Source organism: Erinaceus europaeus, chromosome 6, assembly GCF_950295315.1.
Source record: "Erinaceus europaeus chromosome 6, mEriEur2.1, whole genome shotgun sequence".
Classification (NCBI taxonomy): domain Eukaryota; kingdom Metazoa; phylum Chordata; class Mammalia; order Eulipotyphla; family Erinaceidae; genus Erinaceus; species Erinaceus europaeus.
The window spans coordinates 63,957,957-63,978,304 of record NC_080167.1 but is presented as its reverse complement, the minus strand read 5'-3'; the positions used below and the strand labels follow the sequence as shown (position 1 = coordinate 63,978,304).

General features: G+C 44.9%; 1 protein-coding gene across 9 annotated transcripts in view; it reads left to right on the top strand.

The window, feature by feature from the left end:
• The window catches only part of LARP4B (La ribonucleoprotein 4B), an 80,193-nt gene that overhangs the window by 55,796 nt on the left and 4,049 nt on the right, over positions 1-20,348 (top strand). For 5 of the 9 annotated variants that reach the window (XM_060192381.1, XM_060192380.1, XM_060192375.1 and 2 more), the window contains 10 exons: positions 1,509-1,612; positions 6,203-6,313; positions 7,462-7,515; positions 7,602-7,811; positions 11,607-11,713; positions 12,185-12,436; positions 15,420-15,465; positions 17,179-17,343; positions 19,044-19,168; positions 19,258-19,366. In XM_060192381.1, coding sequence (XP_060048364.1) covers positions 1,509-1,612; positions 6,203-6,313; positions 7,462-7,515; positions 7,602-7,811; positions 11,607-11,713; positions 12,185-12,436; positions 15,420-15,465; positions 17,179-17,343; positions 19,044-19,168; positions 19,258-19,366 — 1,283 coding nt within the window. The remainder of the gene's footprint in view (positions 1-1,508; positions 1,613-6,202; positions 6,314-7,461; positions 7,516-7,601; positions 7,812-11,606; positions 11,714-12,184; positions 12,437-15,419; positions 15,466-17,178; positions 17,344-19,043; positions 19,169-19,257; positions 19,367-20,348) is intronic. The other 4 variants (XM_060192383.1, XM_060192378.1, XM_060192377.1 and 1 more) reach the window with 3 other exon arrangements.

The following is a 20,348-nucleotide window of genomic DNA, read 5'->3' as shown; positions in this document are numbered from 1 at the left end:
GTGTATTTCATTTCTGTTTCTTTGGAGCCAGGTGAGGAACACCCTCTCCTGTGTGTTCTGGCCTCCTTTCCTCCTGTGCCAAGAAGTCTGTTCTGACAATTAGTGTGCTCGATCTCCACCCCACAGGCTGGCCTTTCTACGGGTCAGAATTGAGAGCAAAGGCAAATGCGGTTTAAGATACCTGCTAGCTGTTACATATAGTTTGCAAATTCAGCGTCCCACTCTTATGGTGTCTTCCCCCCCCCCCCCACTCCTGACAGTGTGACACTGTCTTTTGAAAACCAAGTTGTGAATTTTTTTTTTCTTCTATATTTCTTACTTTTGATATCCTACCTCAGCAAATCTTTGCTTAATCCTAGGTCCCTCAAGGTGTTTTCATAGCTGATTTTTAGTTCTTTGATCCATTCTAAGCTCATTTTTTGACATGGTATATCCCAGGGGTCTACTTCACCTGTGGGTACAGTGTCTTAGCACTGTTTCTGAAAACTCCTTTTCCACAGCTTGACTTTTCACTGTTGTCACAGTGTTCCCACTGGATCTCTGGGTTACATGTCTGTTCTGACACCAGCACTGCAGTGTCTGGTTACTTGAACTTTATAAGTCATAACTTGTGCTGGAGCTCCGATTTTGTTTTGACTTTTCTAAATATTTTGCATTTCAGTGTGAATTTTAGTCAAAATTTGTTTTTCACAAATACCTGATGTTATTTTTATTGGCATTGCATCTACCAATCAGTTTGGGGGAAGAATTTACCTATTAGCGATATTGAGTTTTCATGTCATGATATCAGAGTACCTCTCCATTTAGAAATGTTGGTAGTGTGTTCCAGGTTTTCACTGGAGAGGTGTCCTGTAAGCTGTCTCGTTTATTAGCATGACCTTTTCCATATGATTTTCTTTTCATGTACTGCAGAACCTGCAGTGACTTCTTGCTGGTAGACAGCTCTAATCCCTAATTGTGAGCCTGATGGTCCAAGGCCAAAATCTATATACAACTTTCTTTCATGGATGGGATACCAAATTGATAGAGAGGTAGAGACACCTCCACTGGGGAGGTCTGAATGAGGCTCCTTCCCAACAGCAGACACCTTGCTTTGACAGGTTATATGTGGTGGCATCATGGGAGAGCCAGGCAGGGGAATGCAGAAGCTAATCCTATCATTCAAATAGCAACTCTCCTAAAAGCAGAAAGTTACTTCAAACACTGGTGGAAAGGGAAAAGAGAAAGCCTACATTTAGGCTGTTTAGAATCTCTTTGTCATGGTGTCACGTTTAGTAGAGCATTTGTCTTTTGAATTTTCATGTTTTTTTTTGTTTTGTTTTTTTACGTTGAGAAATAGAGCATAGAGGATTCATTTGAAAGTGTAATTTTCAAATTTTGATTTGAAAATGTAATTTGCAATATAGAGTGTAGCACATATCTTTGGAATGCCTCTGTATTATATATAGTAGAACATATAATTGATTTGTTCTGATATTTGTATTTTGCTATCACTTTTCTCTTTACAGCTTTACCTTTAGTCCAAGTGGATGAGAAGGGAGAAAAAGTAAGGCCAAATCAAAACCGCTGCATAGTGATACTGCGTGAAATATCTGAATCCACCCCCATAGAAGTAAGTCTCCTGCAAAGGGCACTTACATGTTTCTGTTTGTTTGTTTTTATTTACTTGTTTTGTTTACTTTTGTGTTTTCTGGAGAGTATCTTTTAAAGGAAAATATGTACTACTTCCCCAGGATTTACAGTCTGATAGTTACAGTTTAACCACTACCCTGTGCTAGGAAAAAAAAAAAATTATAAATCACACTGCACTTTATTTGGTTGATTAATTCCTTCAGTACTTTTGGAGTGGTAACTAGTTAATATTTTTACATGCAATGACCCTATTTTTCCCTTGAGAACGTTTTTGTTCTGGAATCTACTTTAGTATTAATATCTACCTAGCTTTCTTTTTTTTATTATTTTTTATTTAAGAAAGGATTAATTAACAAAACCATAGGGTAGGATGGGTACAATTCCGCACAATTCCCACCACCCAATCTCCATTTCCCACCCCCTCCCTTGATAGCTTTCCCATTCTCTATCCCTCAGGGAGCATGGACCCAGGGTCATTGTGGGTTGCAGAAGGTAGAAGGTCTGGCTTCTGTAATTGCTTCCCCGCTGAACATGGGCGTTGACTGGTCGGTCCATACTCCCAGTCTGCCTCTCTCTTTCCCTAGTAGGGTGGGTCTCTGGAGAAGCGGAGCTCCAGGACACATTGGTGGGGTCTTCAGTCTAGGCAAGCCTGGCCGGCATCCTGATGACATCTGGAACCTGGTGACTGAAAAGAGAGTTAACATACAAAGCCAAACAAATTGTTGAACAGTCATGGGCCCAAAGCTTGGAATAGTGGAGAGGAAGTGTTAGAGGGGTACTCACTGCAAACTCTAGTGTACTTCTGCTTTCAGGTATATATTTTGCATTAGTTTATGGATACGTGTGAACATATGCTCTCTCTCACAGAAACTGGTGTATATCTAGGTTTTGGGACTTTGTGAGAAAGTGAACCACCTGAGATGAAATTAGAGTATACTATGAAAGGAAAGGTCTCACCCGAGTAATGAAGTTGAAGGGTTGTCATTCCGCACGTGAAGTCTCTGGACACAGTCTGAAGTGAAGCATGTTGAGATGGCAATCGTTGTGTTGGTTAGGTTGTGATCGGCAGATGCATTATTATTTGATATGGATTGGGAGAGGCATACGGGAATCTAGCTTTCTTTAATCAACATTAGCATGTTATGCCTTTTTTCTATCTTCTTACATTTAGCCCATCAAAAATGAATTTTATTCATTCATTCACTTGTAAGAGAGATTAGGAGCAACACTCTTGCTCATGTGCCAGGAACTTAACTTGGGTGTGGCCAGGTTAAATATCTTTAGGTGTGTGTGTGTGTCTGTCTGTCTGTCTGTCTGTCTCCAGGTTACAGGAACTTAACTTGGGTGTGGCTGGGTTAAATATCTTTGGATTGTGTGTGTCTGTGTGTGTCCACATTAAATATCTTTAGATTGTGTTTCTCTCTCTCCCTCTCCCCCTCCCCCTCTCCCTCTCCCTCTCCCTCTCCCTCTCCCTCTCCCTCTCCCTCTCCCTCTCCCTCTCCCTCCAGAGTTAATTGCTGGGGCTTGGTGCCTGCACTATGAATCTGCTGCTTCTGGAAGCTATTTTTCCCCTTTTGTTGCCCTTGTTGTTTATTGTTGTTGTTACTGCTGTCATCGTTGTTGGATAGGACAGAGAAAGTGAGAGAGAAAAGGAAGATGTGGAAAGAAAGATAGACACCTGCAGACCTGTGAAGGGTCAGTATGCTTTGGGCCAGGTGCACTTAACTGCAGCACTACTGCCCAGCCCCCAAATATCTTTATGTTTTAAGTGGGCATCTTTTTTTTTTTTTTTTTTAAGAATTTATTTATTCATGAGAAATAAGGTGAGGAGGGGGGTGATGAAAACCAACATCACTCTGGTACATGTGCTGCTGGGGATTGAACTTTACAGTCCAGTGCTTTGTTCACTATGCCACCTCCTGGACCACTAAAGTGGGCATCTTGCAAGCAGCTTACATACTTGCTTTTCCCATCCATTCTGAAAATCTCTGCCTTTTAACGGGGGGGGGGGGGGGGGTGTATTTCAAACCATCTGTGTAAGTAGCTAATATTGTGGATGGGTTGGAATTTACAAACTTTGGATTTGTTTTTGGTTTGTCTTCCTCCAACTAACCAGAGCCTATTCTTAGAAGCTTCTGAGAACAGATGAGATTGCTTCCTCCACTGAAGTCTAGCTCTGGTCTACCTCTTTCATCCAGTTTTCTTTCCCCTCTTTTGGGTTAAATTAGTATTTTTGCGTGTCTCTCTCTTTGACTTACTAAGTATAACTATTTGATTTGTTTTTGGTTGTCCATTTCTCTCGATTGTCCAGTTTGCTCCATGTTTTGATCCCTCCCCAGCTTTCTATTGGCTACTGGTTTCTAATTTTAATATCACTAATCAGGAAAAGATGTTTTTATTTATTTTCCCTTTTGTTGCCCTTTTTTTATTGTTGTTGTTGTACTTGTTGTTATTGCTGTCATCATTGTTGGATAGGACAAAGAGAAATGGAGAGAGGAGGGGGAGAGAGAGATAGATACCTGCAGACCTGCTTCACCACCTGTGAAGCGACTCCCCTGCAGGTAGGGAGCCAGGGAACTTGAACCGGGATCCTTATGCCAGGCCTTGCGCTTTGCGCCACGTGCCCTTAACCCACTGCACTATGCCCGACTCCCAGAAAGAGATGTTTGATAGAACTTCAGTCTTCTTAAATTCAGTTGTGACTCATTTTGTGTCCCTGCATGTAATCTGTCATTGAGGTTGTTTGATGTCACTGGAGAAGAATAAGTTTTTGTTGTCCTTGAGGTGGAAGGTGCTATGTGTGTCTGCAGGTTCAGCCAGTCAGTTAATTCATTCAAAACCTTCCTAATTTCCTTGCTAATTTTCTGTTTGGTTAAATTATCAATTTAACTAGCTATTATTCTTATTTGGTGTAATTTTAATCTGTAGAAGTTGGATTTGGGTCAATCTTGTTTTAAATATTTCATGACTCCATCTTTTGCTTAGTCTTTACATTCTGCATAGTTGAATTTATGTTTAATAACTGTTGCATTGGTCTGGGAGGTGGTGCAATAGATAAAGCATTGGACTCTTGAGCATGAGGTCCTGAGTTCAATTCCTGGCAGTACATGTACCAGAGTGATGTCTGGTTCTTTCTCTCTCTTTCTCATTAATAAATAAGTAAATAAAATATTTTTTAAAAATAAATGTTCCAGTGACCCTGCTTATTATCAGTATTGTTTCTATGACTATAATTGGTTTGATTTTTTTTATTATTATTATAGGCCCTATATTCTATTCTTTGTTTTGCCTGGTAACTTTGAATGGATCTCAGGACTAAAATAATGTTTTATTTTGCATTATTAGGAGCAGAATGGTTTTATATATATTTTTTTCATGTGTATATTTAAAAAAAAAAGAAAGATGCAGAGAAACTAGAGCATTACTCAGCTCTGGTTTATGGTGGTGGCAGGGAGTTGAGTCTGAGACTTTGGAGCCTCAGACATGAAAGTCTTTTTGCATCACATAACCCTTAGGCTATCTCACCTGCCCAGTAGCAGAATGGTTTCATACTCCTCCCTGTAATACTCTCATTTAAATTATTTATTTATTTATCTATTTATATGTATGAAAGAACCAGAATATCACTGAGGTGCTTTATCATATGTTCCCATCACATTTACTAATTTATTTATTTGGGGTGTTAGAGAGAACCAGAGCAGCACTCTGGCACACATGATGTTGAGGATTGACCCCGGAATCTTGTGCATGAGAATTCAAAGCCTTAGCTGCTATATCACCCCTGGGCCACGCCTGTGACATTGTTGAACTTTGTTCTGCCTTATGGTTCAGTGATGTGGGACCAGTGTGGTCCTTTTTTTGCTTTTGCTAGGCAAGGAAAAGCCACCTTGGCTCTTGGTGGTGGTTGTTTCCCCTGCCCCACCCCTACATGAGATCTGCTCACATCTTATGGACTGGATACCCCTCTTTGGCCTGCCAGGAGGCTCTATGAGTTGTCCTATTGTGCTCTGAGGTTTCCTTCACTGTTTCGGGGTGTTTCCTGCATGCTGGGCCTAAGGAGATGCCTGAAAACTACAGTTCCCACCTGAACCTTTATTCAACTGCCAGCACTGTGATCTTGACATTCTAGGTGTGAACTAGGTGCCTTTGGTGTCACTATGTTTGTCACTCTCTGTCCACTGTCTGAAGACCATTACCTCGTACATTTTGTCTTTGCTTTTTAACCATTTTAGGGGGAGGGTTAATCTGTTTCATCTTAACTAGAAACAAAATTCACCTATTTTAAAGTCTCACACTACCTACCCATTCTGCTTTGTAGCTATCAGGCTGCTGGAGGTATTATTAGCTAGCATAGGGTGTCAAGGGAGAAGGGAAGGCTGTTGTGGGCCTATTTTCCCATGCAGTGGATTCAGTTCTGTGGTCTGTGCTGAAATATTCAAACATTTCAAAGACAGGTTTACCTGGCATCAGTACATTGACTCACCATCTAACAATTAATTGATCCATAATCTTTTATTTAGTAAGGAAACAAGGTGACATAATTATTAATTTCTAATCTCTTTGTTTCTAGGAAGTAGAAGCACTATTTAAAGGAGATAATTTACCGAAATTTATAAACTGTGAATTTGCCTATAATGACAATTGGTTTATTACATTTGAAACAGAAGCTGATGCACAGCAGGTGAGTTAATACACACACATGCACGTGCAGAATGACCTGTGGGCATAGAGAACACTGTTTCATTTTGGGGACTTAGAGCAAACCAAACTAGACACTTCAATAGCTGTGTCTTTGTATAGATGGTTTTGTAGCAATATAAAAAGTGTGTGACATTTTCTAAGGACCTTGTAAGAGAGGCTTTCTCTCTGAGCAGAGAGGTGGTTATGAGGAGAATCAGAGTTAAGATGACTTTCCTGTCGGACCCCATGAGGGAGGCAAATGAACCCAGTGTGTTTCGGTATGGGATGGAGTGAGCACTGTGGGGCTTAGAAAGGAAAGAACAGAAATATGAAAGTCAGGTTTTAATTGACTAGAGAAGACGGAGATCAGAGGAACCAAGAAGTGGGAGAGGAGTACAGTCAGAGAGAGAGAGGTGTGTGTGTGTGTGTGTGTGTGTGTGTGTGTGTGTGTGTGTGTGTGTGGTGGGGGGCAGCTTTCTACCATTGTGAAACCAGTGCAACCCAGCTCCCATAGTTCTGTGGGAGAATTCTAATTGCAATTAGTTGCAATTCAGAGAAGACTAAAGAGCCCTATAAATAGTGGACACTTTTCTCCTGGGTCATGCAGTTCCAATTTCAGGTTGGGGGTGTCACTTAGTAGTCATTATTTTCTCAGAGTTAGAACTGTTAACCTCTAGCCTGTGGAAACTTATATTATCTGTCAGCGCTTATACAACTGGATACAAATATTTGTGAGAATCTGGACTAGACATTCTATAGTTCTTAGCACTTTCTTTTATGGAATCTGGCTATTTGTAGGTCTTGTGCACCAGATTTTAACTATGTAGTTCTTTATTTAAGGTACTTAATTAACTGCTGATACTTATTTTGTTTTTACCTGAGCACTGCTCAGCTCTGGCTTCAATTAGGGTGGGGATTGAACCTGGGACCTGGAGCTTCAGGCATGAGAATCTGTTTGCATAACTATTATGCTGTCTCCCCTGCCCTTGGTCCTTTTTTTTTTTTTTTTTTCCCCATTGGTTTATAAAGCTATGCTTTTGGGCACATAGCTTCCCACTTTCATAAAGGCAGTTGCCACACTACACCCTCCACCAAGTAGTCTGTCTTTTGTTATAAGGTTAACACATATTTTGGATGATTTTGCTCTAGGCTTACAAATACCTGAGAGAAGAAGTTAAAACTTTTCAAGGAAAACCAATTAAGGTATGCAAAGCCATTAGTTTCTGCTTCCTTTGTTTGTACATGAGTATCCTCAAGTGCTCTAATGGAAAGTCCTGTGTTTCCAACAGGCAAGGATAAAAGCCAAGGCAATAGCTATAAACACGTTTTTGCCAAAGAATGGATTCAGACCTGTGGACATGAGCCTTTACACTCAGCAGCGCTGCACAGCCTCCTTCTACTTCCCCCCTGTGTACAGCCCCCAGCAGCAGTTTCCTCTCTACAGCCTCATCGCCCCCCAGACGTGGTCAGCAGCTCACAGCTATCTCGATCCCCCACTGGTGAGTCTGGCCCGCACTCAGGTGCCAAGTGCCTTAAGTAAGATAAAGTCTCATGGGATCTAAACTCACAGTGTGCCGTCTCAGAGCAGGCCGGAGGTTCTCAGTGGGGATCACAGTTAATCAGGGAGTAGGGCACACATGAGGGGCCGACTCCTTCTCTCCAATGTTCCTCTTGTAGTAACCTTCAGTAAAATAAAGTGAGCTCAATGAGGAGAGTTGCATGGCATAGAGAGTGAAAAGTAGAGCGAGCTAGGTGGTAGCGCAGTGGGCTAAGTGCACATGGCACAAAGCGCAAGGGCCAGTGCAGGGATCCCAGTTCAAGCCCCCTGCTTCCCACCTCTAGGGGGTCGCTTCGCAAGTGATGAAGCAGGTCTGCAAGTGTCTGTCTTTGCTCCTCTCTGTCTTCCCCATCTCTCTCGATTTCTCTCTGTCCTATCCAGTAATAACAACAGCTGTGACAATAATAACAACAACAACAAGAGCAACAAAATGAGGAAAATGGCCTCCAGGAGCAGTGGATTGAACCCCAGCGGTAACCCTGGAGGCAAAAAAAAAAAAAAAAGTGAAAAGTAGATACATTTAAGTTAAAGAGAGAGGTTTTTAACAGGCCCTGACAGTCCCGAACAACGTGAACAAATTGTCCCCATTCTCCATTTCAGCTCCAGCACCAGGCACCATGTTACTTTTTATAGATTGGCCTCCATTGAGGTCTATTGTTGGAATTCATAGATTAGTTCTGGATATGTTCGCTTTACTGTAGCTACAGTACTCTAGATGCTAGACACATCAGGTGGAACTGGCTTGAGTGGTAGACTCACACACTTCAGGAAGTGAAGTGGTCAGGAAGCTCACCAGTTGATGGACTAGGGGCTTGGTGAACATGAGAGCAACTTCATCTGAAACAAGAGATCTGTCTAGTCCAACTTTGGAAGCATTCCTGTCAGCATTCAGCTGTGTATGGTGAGCTGTGATGTTCAGACCATGGTGAACATCAAGGGAGATTACTGTGGGCCAGGTTTCTACTTGGAGTCCTCACCTGGACCTCTGGTTCCCTCTGATGGACAGAAAGAAGGTAACAGATAGGGCTAGTGCAGAGGGTTAAGTGCACGTGGTGCAAAGCGCAAGGACCAGTGTAAGGATAGCAGTTCGAGTCCCTGGCTCCCTACCTGCAGGGAAGTCGCTTCACAGGCATTGAAGCAAGTCTACAGGTGTCTTACCTTTCTCTCCCCCGCTCTGTCTTCCTCTCCTCTCTCCATTTCTCTCTGTCCTATCTAACAGTGACGACATCAATAACAACAACAATAACAACTACAACAACAAAAAGACAACAAGGGCAACAAAAGGGAAAAATTAATTTTTTTTTTTACAATTAAAAAAAGTAACAGATAGAGGGGATAGGCATGGGAAATGAGTACTAGGTAGGCTAGAGGTGGTTCGTATCTCTCCGTGACTTGTGGAGATACTTGGCTCTTCTAAGTGTCAGCCAGGCAGGCTATAGCAGTATCACCAGAACATAGCCTGCTATGTGACATGGTCATCATGGTGCAGCCAGGGACCAGGCCAGACCGTTGTTAGTGGGCTAAATCTTTGGGAGAGTGATGGCTGCAGTGGTTGAATTCTCAGAACCAGGTGTGGACAGATACTTGAGTGGGTCCCGAACATGTGAACTTTATGGGAAGTGAGTCAGTCGCAAGACAGTGCAGAGACCCTGAAAGTTTAGAATAACTACAGTGCCCAGGGGCCAGAAGACACATGCTTAGCTTCAGTTGTTTCTGATTCCTTTGTTAAAAAAAAAAAAAAAAAATGTGCTGCTCACAAAGCACAAGGACCGGCGTAAGGATCCCGGTTCAAGCCCCGGCTCCCTACCTGCAGGGGAGTCGCTTTACAAGTGGTGAAGCAGGTCTGCAGGTGTCTGTCTTTCTCTCCCCCTCTCTGTCTTCCCTTCCTCTCTCCATTTCTCTCTGTCCTATCCAACAACAACGACAACAATAATAACTACAACAATAAAACAAGGGCAACAAAAGGGAATAAATAAATAAAATAAATATATATTTTAAATGTGCTGCTGCTTAAAACACTGTGTATCTCTGTAAGTGTGCAGATAGCCACAGTCCTCTTCTGGGAGACAGGGATACCTTCTCTGGTGGGGACTTGCCAACAGACACAGTGGCTCTTCTTGACTTTTAAGTTTTTTTTTCTGTAGCTTCTGAATTGGTGTCTCTTCCTTGACAGAATGGCTTCCTTTGGGATCCTGGGCCATATCCTGGCCTTGACTTCTGTTTTACCTTAGATAGTTGGACGTGGTATTCCTGTTCTGGTGTAGATGTATTGATTTTCCGATCCCTCTCAAGCATATTGCATCCTTGGGAATAGAAAGGAAGAGATGTGCCCATCAATTCTTAGCCAGTCACAGTTCTGTTCTGTGTTGACAACCAGTTCATCTTTAGACACAAGTAAAATGAATGACTCAGGTACCAGTGTGTTCTATATGCAGAATTAAATACACAGTTTGACTGACTGATAGTCTTCAAATTGTGGTTCTCGAGGGAGTCAGGCAGTAGCGCAGCAGGTTAATTAAGCGCAGTTGTCGCAAAGCGCAAGGACCGGCATAAGGATCCCAGTTGGAGCCCCCGGCTCCCCACCTGCAGGGGAGTCGCTTCACAAGCAGTGAAGCAGGTCTGCAGGAGTCTGTCTTTCTCTCCCCATCTCTGTCTTCCTCTCCTCTCTCCTATCCAACAACAACGACATCAATAACAACAACAATAAAAAAGCAACAAGGGCAACAAAAGGGAATAAATACTTAAAAAATATAGTCCTCTTGTGACTGATGTACTTTTTTAATAGACTGAGTCTTAAAAGACCAGGGAATTTCTCAAGTAGTTATTTAGGGTTGCTTGGAAAGTCATGATTCATTTATGCATAAAACTAATTATGTGCATCTGTCCTTTTATTTCTTTTTTTTAACTCAAGAATTAATTTTATTTTGACTATAAACTATATCTCTAATATCCTTTTCTGTTGTAACTTTGAATTTTTCCCAGTTTAGAGGAACTGTTTCTGGCTTAACCTTCTTTCAAATAAGAAGAGGCATATATGTGTCTATCACCTCAGTGGAAATTTAGGGTGGGGACTGGCAGCCCCGATGTTGCATCAGGGAATGTCTGAAACTATATGAAGCCAAGTGTCCAAAAATCCAGAAAACTGGAGTCAGTTTTTTTTCATCTTGCTAAAGAAACCAACTGTGTCTGTTACTGTCTTGTCCTGCTCCACACACACACACACACACACACACACACACACACTTTTTTTTTTTCTAAAAAGATAGTGCCAGGCAGAGAGAGGGTGAGGGTGAAAAGAGAACACAGCACCAAAGCTTCCTTTAGTGCAGTGGAGCCTGGGCATGAGCTGAAGTCATGCACATGGCAAACCAGCACACTCTCTAAGTGAGCTACTTCGCCAAATTGTTGACTGATTAAAATTTGGATTCTTTTAAGATCTGTTCTCTAAACTGTCAGTCTTATTTGTGTGGAGTATACCACTTTAAATAATAATCTGTAGAGAAGTAATCATTGATGACCTGAACTACCCTATACTCAAAGCAGGAAAAGGTTACCAGTGGTATGCTCAGAGACAATGGTTGCTACTATCACATGGATGTCCCCAAGCTTGGTGAGTGAGGCAGGCATGGCCCCCAGCCAGGACTGTCTGGCATGGGCACCGCCTCCTCATAAGGCGAAAATCACCCACCTCGGGCTGCATGTGACTTATTGACTCATTTGTTTTCAATGAATCTAGGTGGCTCCATTTCCAAATACCGGATTTATAAATGGGTTTACGTCTCCAACCTTCAAGCCTACATCATCTCCTTTGGCTTCACTCAGACAGTACTCTCCAAGAAGCAGGCAAGTTCCAGGAGTGCTTGAAATGCTTATTTCAGGGTTTGTCGTAAGAGGTCGTTGCTACAGCATATACTTTAGAAGCAAAACAAAGTGTTTTGGCCCTTGGTAACCCTAGCCTAATGCATTGTCACATGACTCAGAAGAGTCTTCTGGTGGTCTCTAATGACCTGTCTGACAAAACCACCAAAGGCACAGGCCATCTTTCTGAGAATAAACACTCATGTATGGCTGTGCCCACGTGTCCAGAAAGCGTCTCAACAAGGGTCTAGGGCCACGTGCACCTAACCTCAGCAGAGCAGAGCTTGGACTCCTTATTTACAGATTGGCTTTATCAGACATGCGCATTAGCTATTCTGAGCGACAGTGTTTCTAACCAGTAAGCAGACTTGAGCTCAGACAGTCCTATATTAGCATGCTCACTTTGTAATGCTGGGATGGTTTATAACTGAGCGTATCCCGACGTTGTGTTCACAGGAACCCTAGTAAATCTCATCTGCGCCATGCCATCCCCAGCACAGAGAGAGGGCCTGGGCTCTTAGAAAGTCCCTCCATATTTAACTTCACTGCGGATCGGTTAATTAACGGTGTCCGGAGCCCACAAGCCAGGCAGACAGGTCAAACTAGAACCCGAATACAGAACCCTCCCACCTACGCCAAGAGAGATGTGGGGCCCGGGCGCGTGGAGCTGACCAGTCTCGAGTCCTCTCCTGGCTTAGGCAGAGGAAGGTGAGTGAACCAGCCGCTGTTGAGCCGGTACTCCGTGCCTATCATAAACGCTTAGTGTTGCCAAAATCCATTAATTTAGATATGTGTTATAACTGTTATTTTCAAATCCATCACAGAAAATCAAAGGTTTTATAGCATCACTAAGAGGGGTTTCTTTTGAGAGTAGACATAACACTGCTTTCATGTTTTCTGATATAAAATTGTCAGCGAGAACTATAGGGATGGATTGGAGCCTTCAGGTCCATGTCACTGGGGGACGGGGTGTCGAGAGCCTGCAGGCTGTCATGTCACACAACAGCAGAGAATGAGTCTGAAGTTCCAGTCACACTCCATTTACAACAAAAGCTATGTTTGTGAAGTGACCCCAATTGACTGTGTTGGAGGGGTGCCATCTGTTTCCAGCCTGGGGCCCGGGGTCCCTCAAGTCTGTATAATTCACTGGGGTTATCACTATGCACTCTAACAGTGGGCTCACACACCTCCCCAGCCTGTGCTTTGACGGGTCTGCTGCTGCTTTGCCTCTGCCACTGTAGAGGTGAGAGGAGAATGGACAGGTGCAACACTTACAGCCTGCCTCTGCACTCGGACCCACTGGCAAGCTTCAGTGCGCCAAAGCTCCTTCTAGCACAGCCTGCCCCTGCATCCCAGCTGTGGGGCCCAGAGTGAGACCCTGGCATTTGTGGTGGGAGCAATGCGTCTTGAACAGCACGGTTGGAGAGTGGCTCTGTGGCTCACCGTTCGTGCTAGCACACGGAGGACACAAGTCACTTGCCCCTCCTGGGCACAGTGGAAGAATCTCTGCCAGACCAAGAAGCTCCAAACAGGGCTTGTCATGCTACAGCCACAGGAATGTCCTCTGACAGCAATGGTCTAGGAGCATCCTCACCAGAAGCTGAACAAGAAGTTTTAGCAACAGAGGGACCGCCACAAGGGCACTCTAGTTACACAACCACCCATGCACTTTCCCCAGCAGAGACCCCATCACACCCAGCGGGAAGCCATGTTCCCACCCGGAAACAGACACCATGGGATGAGAGTGGAGCGATAATGGCTGTGGCCATGCACACAGCGGAGTGCGAAGCTTGTGGCTTAGATGGTGGTTCTGAGCTCCCTACTTCAGCTGCTGGGTGACCAAGCACTTGATCTTCTCACAGTCCTTCCTGGGCATCGGCTGTTTCCTATTGGCCTGTAAGAAGCAGAGCGTGCCCCCCCACCTGCATTCCCTTGCAACAGAGGGGGCAGCAGTGTGATGGCCAGGACCAGGAGGAGCCCCTGGTGGAGCCAGCCAACTGCCTTATGGGTCTGACCAGCCAAACCAACAGAACTCAGTTTTCGGCACAGGAAGTAGTGATACAGGTGGAATATTGAGGTGGCAGAGAAGAGGCTTCCCTTCCTGTGGTGCCACAGCAAAGCAGCTACATCCATTCATTTATGACCCTCCAGCTCGATACTTGTTGGTCCAAAGCTTCAAAGCCAAGTCTGCTGGCCAGTCTACCACCCAAGAGGGGTCACACATGCCACTCATACAGGGTCTGAATAGCATCACACTGACCCCACCGGTCTTAAGTGGTTGACAGCTTTGTGCTGGCTTCTGCACACCTGGACAGGAGGTGCCAGACACTGCTCACCTGGTCTCTTCTGAGTGGGATATGCTCTTGGAGAGCAGCCCTGACATGAGCATTCACACTGTCCACTCCTCGGGCTTGTCTTGAGTCTCGAGTCTTCTTGTCATCAGACCTTGGGCCTAGTCAGCCCCTGCTCCCTGCTCCCTGCGTGAGCACTGGTGTGCCCCCAACTCTAGGCTGAGATGCACACAGTGGAGCACTGTGTTCTCTGCATCCTGCCCTCTGCTGTAGCTCCTGACGGTGCACCCAGGACTAGGAGCAGCATACTTGGGGTGCTGCTGTGTTGGGGCTCCGCTGACCCACCCATCTGTGGCTGCTGCCCTCGGTGACGGCAGCCAGTCCCGGGCAGCCCTGTAGTCTGTTGAGAGTGATTTCCAGAATTGACTGCAGGAGAGGATGCGACTTTGCTTTGGAATCCAGAGCTCTCCCTGCACTCTGTCCTCCCTTGCAGTCAAAATGTCTCAGACAGGACCACTTTCAGGTTTTCTGTGAGAAACTAATGTTGATCACAGCTATTCGTAAACCATACTGTGGCTTTATGGCACAGGGCCCTCCGGTAGTGTTTGTGTTCAGTTGAGATTTCAGAGACAAGTAAGTATGGAGTCATAGATGTCATTTGCTATGTGAGTGGGTGTCTATCCTGGTCAAGAACACCATCTTGGCACCCTGAGGCATGCTAGCTGGTATGTCTAATGAGAGAGGGGTGTGGAGGTGGCGGGGAAACTCAGCTCTGGCTGATGGTGGTGCTGGGGATTGAACCTGAGGTCTCGAAAGCCTTTTCCAGAACCATTATGCTGTCTCCCCAGCACAGGTGTGTTGTTTCTGCAGTTGCAGTCCCTGCAGCCAGCAGATATAAGGAGCAGGCTTGGGCTCAGGAATCCTTTGTGGTGGTGTGACACTGGGGCAGGCAGAAGGCAGAAGGGACGAGCATAAGATCTTTACATTTTCATGCTAAATGCCACCAACTTCCTGGGTGTTTGTATTTTTCCCCACAGTTGGTTTAGTATTAAAATTTTACACATGTTGTCATTCCTTCTGAATGGAAATTCAAATACTCTTATTGTAGCAAAACTTCCAAATAGCCATTGTGGAATTCTTTTAATGTTACTCTTTTTGCTAGTCTTTCCCCCTCCCCACCTAGTCAGGTAGGCAGTTTTTGTTCTTTTCTATAAGAAAAAATATAAATATAAGAACTATATATATTGGTTATTTCCCTTACACTTATCAAGACTGGGATTTTTCACTCAAATTTGAGAAACGTAGATTGAATTGATAGTGTGCTTAAAATATATGTGCATTATGAAAAATGTTCCAGGCAGGGAGAGAAGTTAACCATCTTTTGCTTTCTTCCTCTCCAGAAAAAATTCCTTTGGTTATCGGAAGAAAAGGGAGGAGAAGTTTACAGTGAGTAAATGACTTGTGTCTTTGTGTCTCAACCTAACTGATGCTGAATCTACTTAGTTAGAGAAGGGATGTTTCCTTTGGCATGCTACCCATTAGATGATAGCGTGTGTGTGTGTGTGTGTGTGTGTGTGTGTGTGTGTGTGTGTGTGTGTGTGTGTGGGAGAGGGAGAATATCCTTGGTGCATGTGATGACGGGGTGAACTCAGAATCCGATGCTTATAAGTAGTTCAGTGCTGTAGTCACTGCGCCACCTCCAGACCACATTAGCTAATGTTTCTGACAACCAAGAGAAAAGGTGATCTGGAGGTGTTGCTAGGAGCACACCCCATGGCACTTCTTCCTCCTGGGGTGACTGCACTGCGCAACTTAGAATAATAGCTTACTGTGCTTTTCTGTGTGCCTGCAATGTGGACAGCAGTCTTGTCTCCTGCCATCGCTGATGGTCAGGGTCTGCCCCACAGGTGGTGATAGGTTTATGCTTGGGAATTGTGTAGGATGACTCCACGTCTGCTTGGACATGGCAGTGGATGGTGGAGAGTGAACAGCTTGGTTGGGGGCGTGGGCAGGCTGCATCCGTGTTGGGGGGCTGACATGGCTCTTAGATATTTCCTGAGCTTGTATTTTCTTTGTCTAGAGGAAGGATTGCTGACCAGTTGAGTGGTGACGTTTCCATGAACGTAAATGACTGCCTTTCTCCTGAGATCCCAGGCTTAATTATTTTCAAATATGATTATGCTGAGTTTGCTTCTGTGGAGTTGGGACTCTGAAACTGTTATCAGATATCAAGCTATAACAAATAAGATTTAATTTTTTTATTTTCTGCTGAAATAGAGACCAAAGCAGCACTCTAACCTGGCAATTGAAGTTGGACCTCATGCTTGCAAGTCCAGAGTTGTAGTATCACTCTGCCAAACGCTGGTCTGCCACATGCTCCTTTTTTTTTCTTCTCTCTCTCTCTCTCCAATATTTGTTGTCTTTGTCAGAGCACCATCAACTCTGGCTGTTTACTGGTGATTATGGAGATTGGGAGCTCTCACGTGCAAGTTCTGTGTGCTACTGCTGTGCTCTCTCTCTCCCTAACCCTTAGATACTGGACCTTAATTTTCAGATAATTGAGTGCTGCCACACCCCTCCCCCAACGCTTTTTCTTTTTTTTCTTTTATGGCACTGGGGCCTTGTAAGTGCTCATTCTTTTATAATTCAGAGAAGTGATCAGAAAAGACACTGTAGCCACTCGGGCTTCCTTGTAGTGATGGGGTTCAAATGTGGGCACACATATATCAGGGTGTCTGTTGTAAGTAGGTGAGGTGCGCCCTCTCCTGCTCCTTGAACTTTTTAAAGTGTCTTACATGGTTGACAGAAATGGCTTTTTGTTTATTTGCTTTTGCCTTTTTCACCTTCTTTATAGAATAAATTATGTTTTTGTCCTATGACCTGAAATTTTAACCTGGCAATGAGTGAGGGCTAGTCTTGGGCTGTTTTGAACCGTAGTGTTGGGGTTTGAGACAGTTTCTGAGATTTTAGCTTTATGGCTCTGACCTCCACATGACATGACTAAGCATTGTGTGCTGGTACGGTCATCTCTTGTCAGCTGTTTTTTTATACAGGTGTGGAAATCAGAAGAGTAGAGGAGTTACTTTCCTGACTGTTCTGTGTTTCTCATGCCTGTACTCTGTACACATGTGCATCTTTACGGGTGTTGTTCTCTTTCAGAGAAGCCAAACTCAGTCTCCATCGCCACCAAAGCCTCCATCCCCAAGCTTCGAGTTAGGGCTTTCCAACTTTCCCCCTCTGCCTGGGGCAGCTGGCCATTTGAAGACAGAGGACTTGTTTGAGAACAGGCTGTCTGGCTTGCTGATAGGATCTTCAAAAGAAAGGGTAAGGTGCACACTGCAGCTGGTGCTCACACTGCACTCAGCTGGGACTTTGCCCAGCTCTTGCCACATGTGACTATTTCTTGTGTATACAGGCTCTGAGAGGGCAGGTGACACGCAAAAGCCACAGAGATACTAATGAGCCCAGACTGGAACCCCTTCCTGCCTGGCAGGGTCCACAGTGTGCAGTGCAGGTGCTTTCTTTCACTTGACCTCAGGCTGTATTTGGATGGCTGTTTAGGTCTGCCTTTACTTTGAGTTAGCAGAATAAAACAGAAAAATATGTTATACCTGACATAGTAAATTTTAAAAGCTATATGTCAGAAGAAGCCTGAAATAACTTGATGCAGTGTGGATGGCCTTTGCCCAACTAGGAGTTGTCACTCCTGCAGTGATCACAGTCCCACAACAGGCCAGCTTGAGCTGCTCGCTCTAGGCCCAGCTCTAGACAGCTAGTCGAGTAACAGGGTGTCTGTGCCTGCACTGGACCTACCCTCTGTTCCCAGAGTTAGGAGTCAGAACTCCTTGTTTCTAATTTTTGGGGGAGGTGGATTTTGCCCCACAGCTATTCCTAGAGTTGCCCTCCATCACCACTCCATGTGTGTGTGGAGCCTCCAGACCCGGACCTGGCTTTATGTTCAGTCCTCTTCCTCCTGTGATTCTGTACTTCACAGTGTGTTTGATCTGTTACTGTCTCAATTGTGAACAGTCAGAGTTAAAAATGCCTTGGAGAGTGCTGTTAGAGAATCGCTGCAGGATACCCATCACGATCCTGGTTTCTAAACTGGCCCTGCTCCCCCAGAGGTGGGCAGAGAGCAGAACAAACAGCGAGCACTCAGCCACCACTCCTGCCCCCAGCCCCACAACAGCAACTAGTAGTGTTTATATGTTGAGTTTCTATACTAAAGTTCTTTTGAAGAAGCCATTGCTACTGATGCCCAGACCAGGTAGGTGGTCACCCTGCTTCCCAGGGGTACCTCCAGCAACCTGCCCTGGCTTCACCTGCTGGGGAGAAGTTGCAGTGTGCTGGGCCTGGCCTAAAGCACCCTGTCTCCCCATACTGGCATCTCTTAGGGCTCTTACAGGTGAAGGCCCTTTCTCTACTTCCCTCATGTACACCACCCTGGGTGCCCGTCCTTCAGCCACTTCCGAATCTCCCTGCTTGGACAAATAAAGTGAAGATGTGGTCATTCTGCAGTGTCTCACCGGGGCACTGGCCCCACTTCCCTTTTTGTTAATTATGCACCATGAAGAAGGCTCACTGTGTGAAGCAAGACTGCCTCACAGCATGTATCAAGTGGGAAAGTGCACTGTATGTGTCTGTGTTCTGGGTGCTGGTTAGAGAGAGCAGTACTGCACTGTGCTCATAATTGCGTGATTCTCATAGTGCTTGGGTGTTCCTTCTGGCAGGCCTTTGCCTCTAAGGTGGAAGAGATTTTTGATGCCTCTGCTCTTGAGAAAGCAGATTTATGGGTAATTATCACCTGGGATGGTCAGTCCTTCCTAGGAGGGAAGGGAAAAGGTCTGGGTAAGACAGACTGGTGTGTTTTCCCTGCTGCTAGGGACAGAGGCCCTTGATGCTCCCAGGTAACCTGGAGTTCCAGTGGTCTGGTCAGCCAGATCTTAAGTCTTTGGTGTATTAAAAATTAATGCAAAGGCGAGGTTGCTTCTCTAGCTGACCATAGGTCTCTGTATGGTTTTCAGAGCCTAAATGTGGATGCCGGCATGAACACTATTCCCACAGTCACCCCCAGAGAGCCCTCTGTGCCACCGTCCTGTGCTGTGTCCACGACCTATGAGCGCTGTCCCTCCCCAGCTCTCCCACCTGAGTAAGTATCTCCACCTTCTTCATAGTGGCTGACTGGTTGGGATTGGCACAGCGCAGCAGGAGACTCAGTATTTGCTGGTGTATTTACAGGGAACTCAAAGTGGTGGAGAAGCAGAGGGAACCCCCAAGTGTGGACAGACCCCCTTCTGCCCTGATGACAACTGCGAGTAAATCAGTGCAGGTGAACGGCGCCGCCATGGTAGGTGTGTGGGCTGACCCCATGGGGCCAGGGTGGGAAGGGCCCCTGCTGCACTCGGCTCCTGTCCTGTCTTATGCATCCCACATGTGTTGTCTTTCTGTACAGGAGACTGGGTAATGTTTAATTTTATTTTCTTATTAGTGATACACAATTTAAAAAAAATTTATTTGGGTGAGGGAGAGAACAAGAGCATCCATCACATGCGATGCCAGGGATAGAACTCAGGACTTTCAAGTTTAGAGTTCAGATTTTCGTCCACTGTACCAGCTCCTAGATCATGAGATCCTAAGTATTTACTAGTAATTTCAAGTAATTTGTCTCAGTGTCACCACTTTGGAAGTCTCTTTAACATTTGACAGAAGCAGTTGTTTTCGTGGTAGAAAGTGCATCCATGGAGCCTGAAGATTAACTTCAGCATGTCATGTTGAACTTGTGCAAGAAGCTAACTGAGGGGGCAGACTCCCATGGGCAGGGTGGCTGAACCCTAGCCCTGGTCCTTAACCACTCACCCTTTTTCATTCTGGTTTGTAGTGTTTGGATGAGCTTTAAGCTTTTCTGATTTGGGGTTACATCTTCTTTTAATTTAGCCTTTGTGTTTTTTGTTTGTTTGTTTTTGCTGGGACTCGGTGCTTGCTCCTGGAGGCCTTTTTTTTTCCCCTTTTTTTGTTGCCCTTGTTATTTTTTTATCGTTGTTGTGGTTATTTTTACTATTGTTATTGATGTTGTTGTTGTTGGATAGAACAGAGAGAAATGGAGAGAGGGCGAGAGAAAGATAGACACCTACAGATCTGCTTCACCGCCTGTGAAGCAACTCCCCTGCAGGTGGGGAGCCGGGGGCTGGTCCTTGCACTTAGCGCCGCATGCACTTAACCCGCTACGATACCGCCCAACCCCCAGCCTTCATGCTTCTACCCACATGAACCCTGTGGAGGTATTTGTTTGTTTGTTTGTTTGTTTCCCCCTTCTGGGACCCACACTCCCA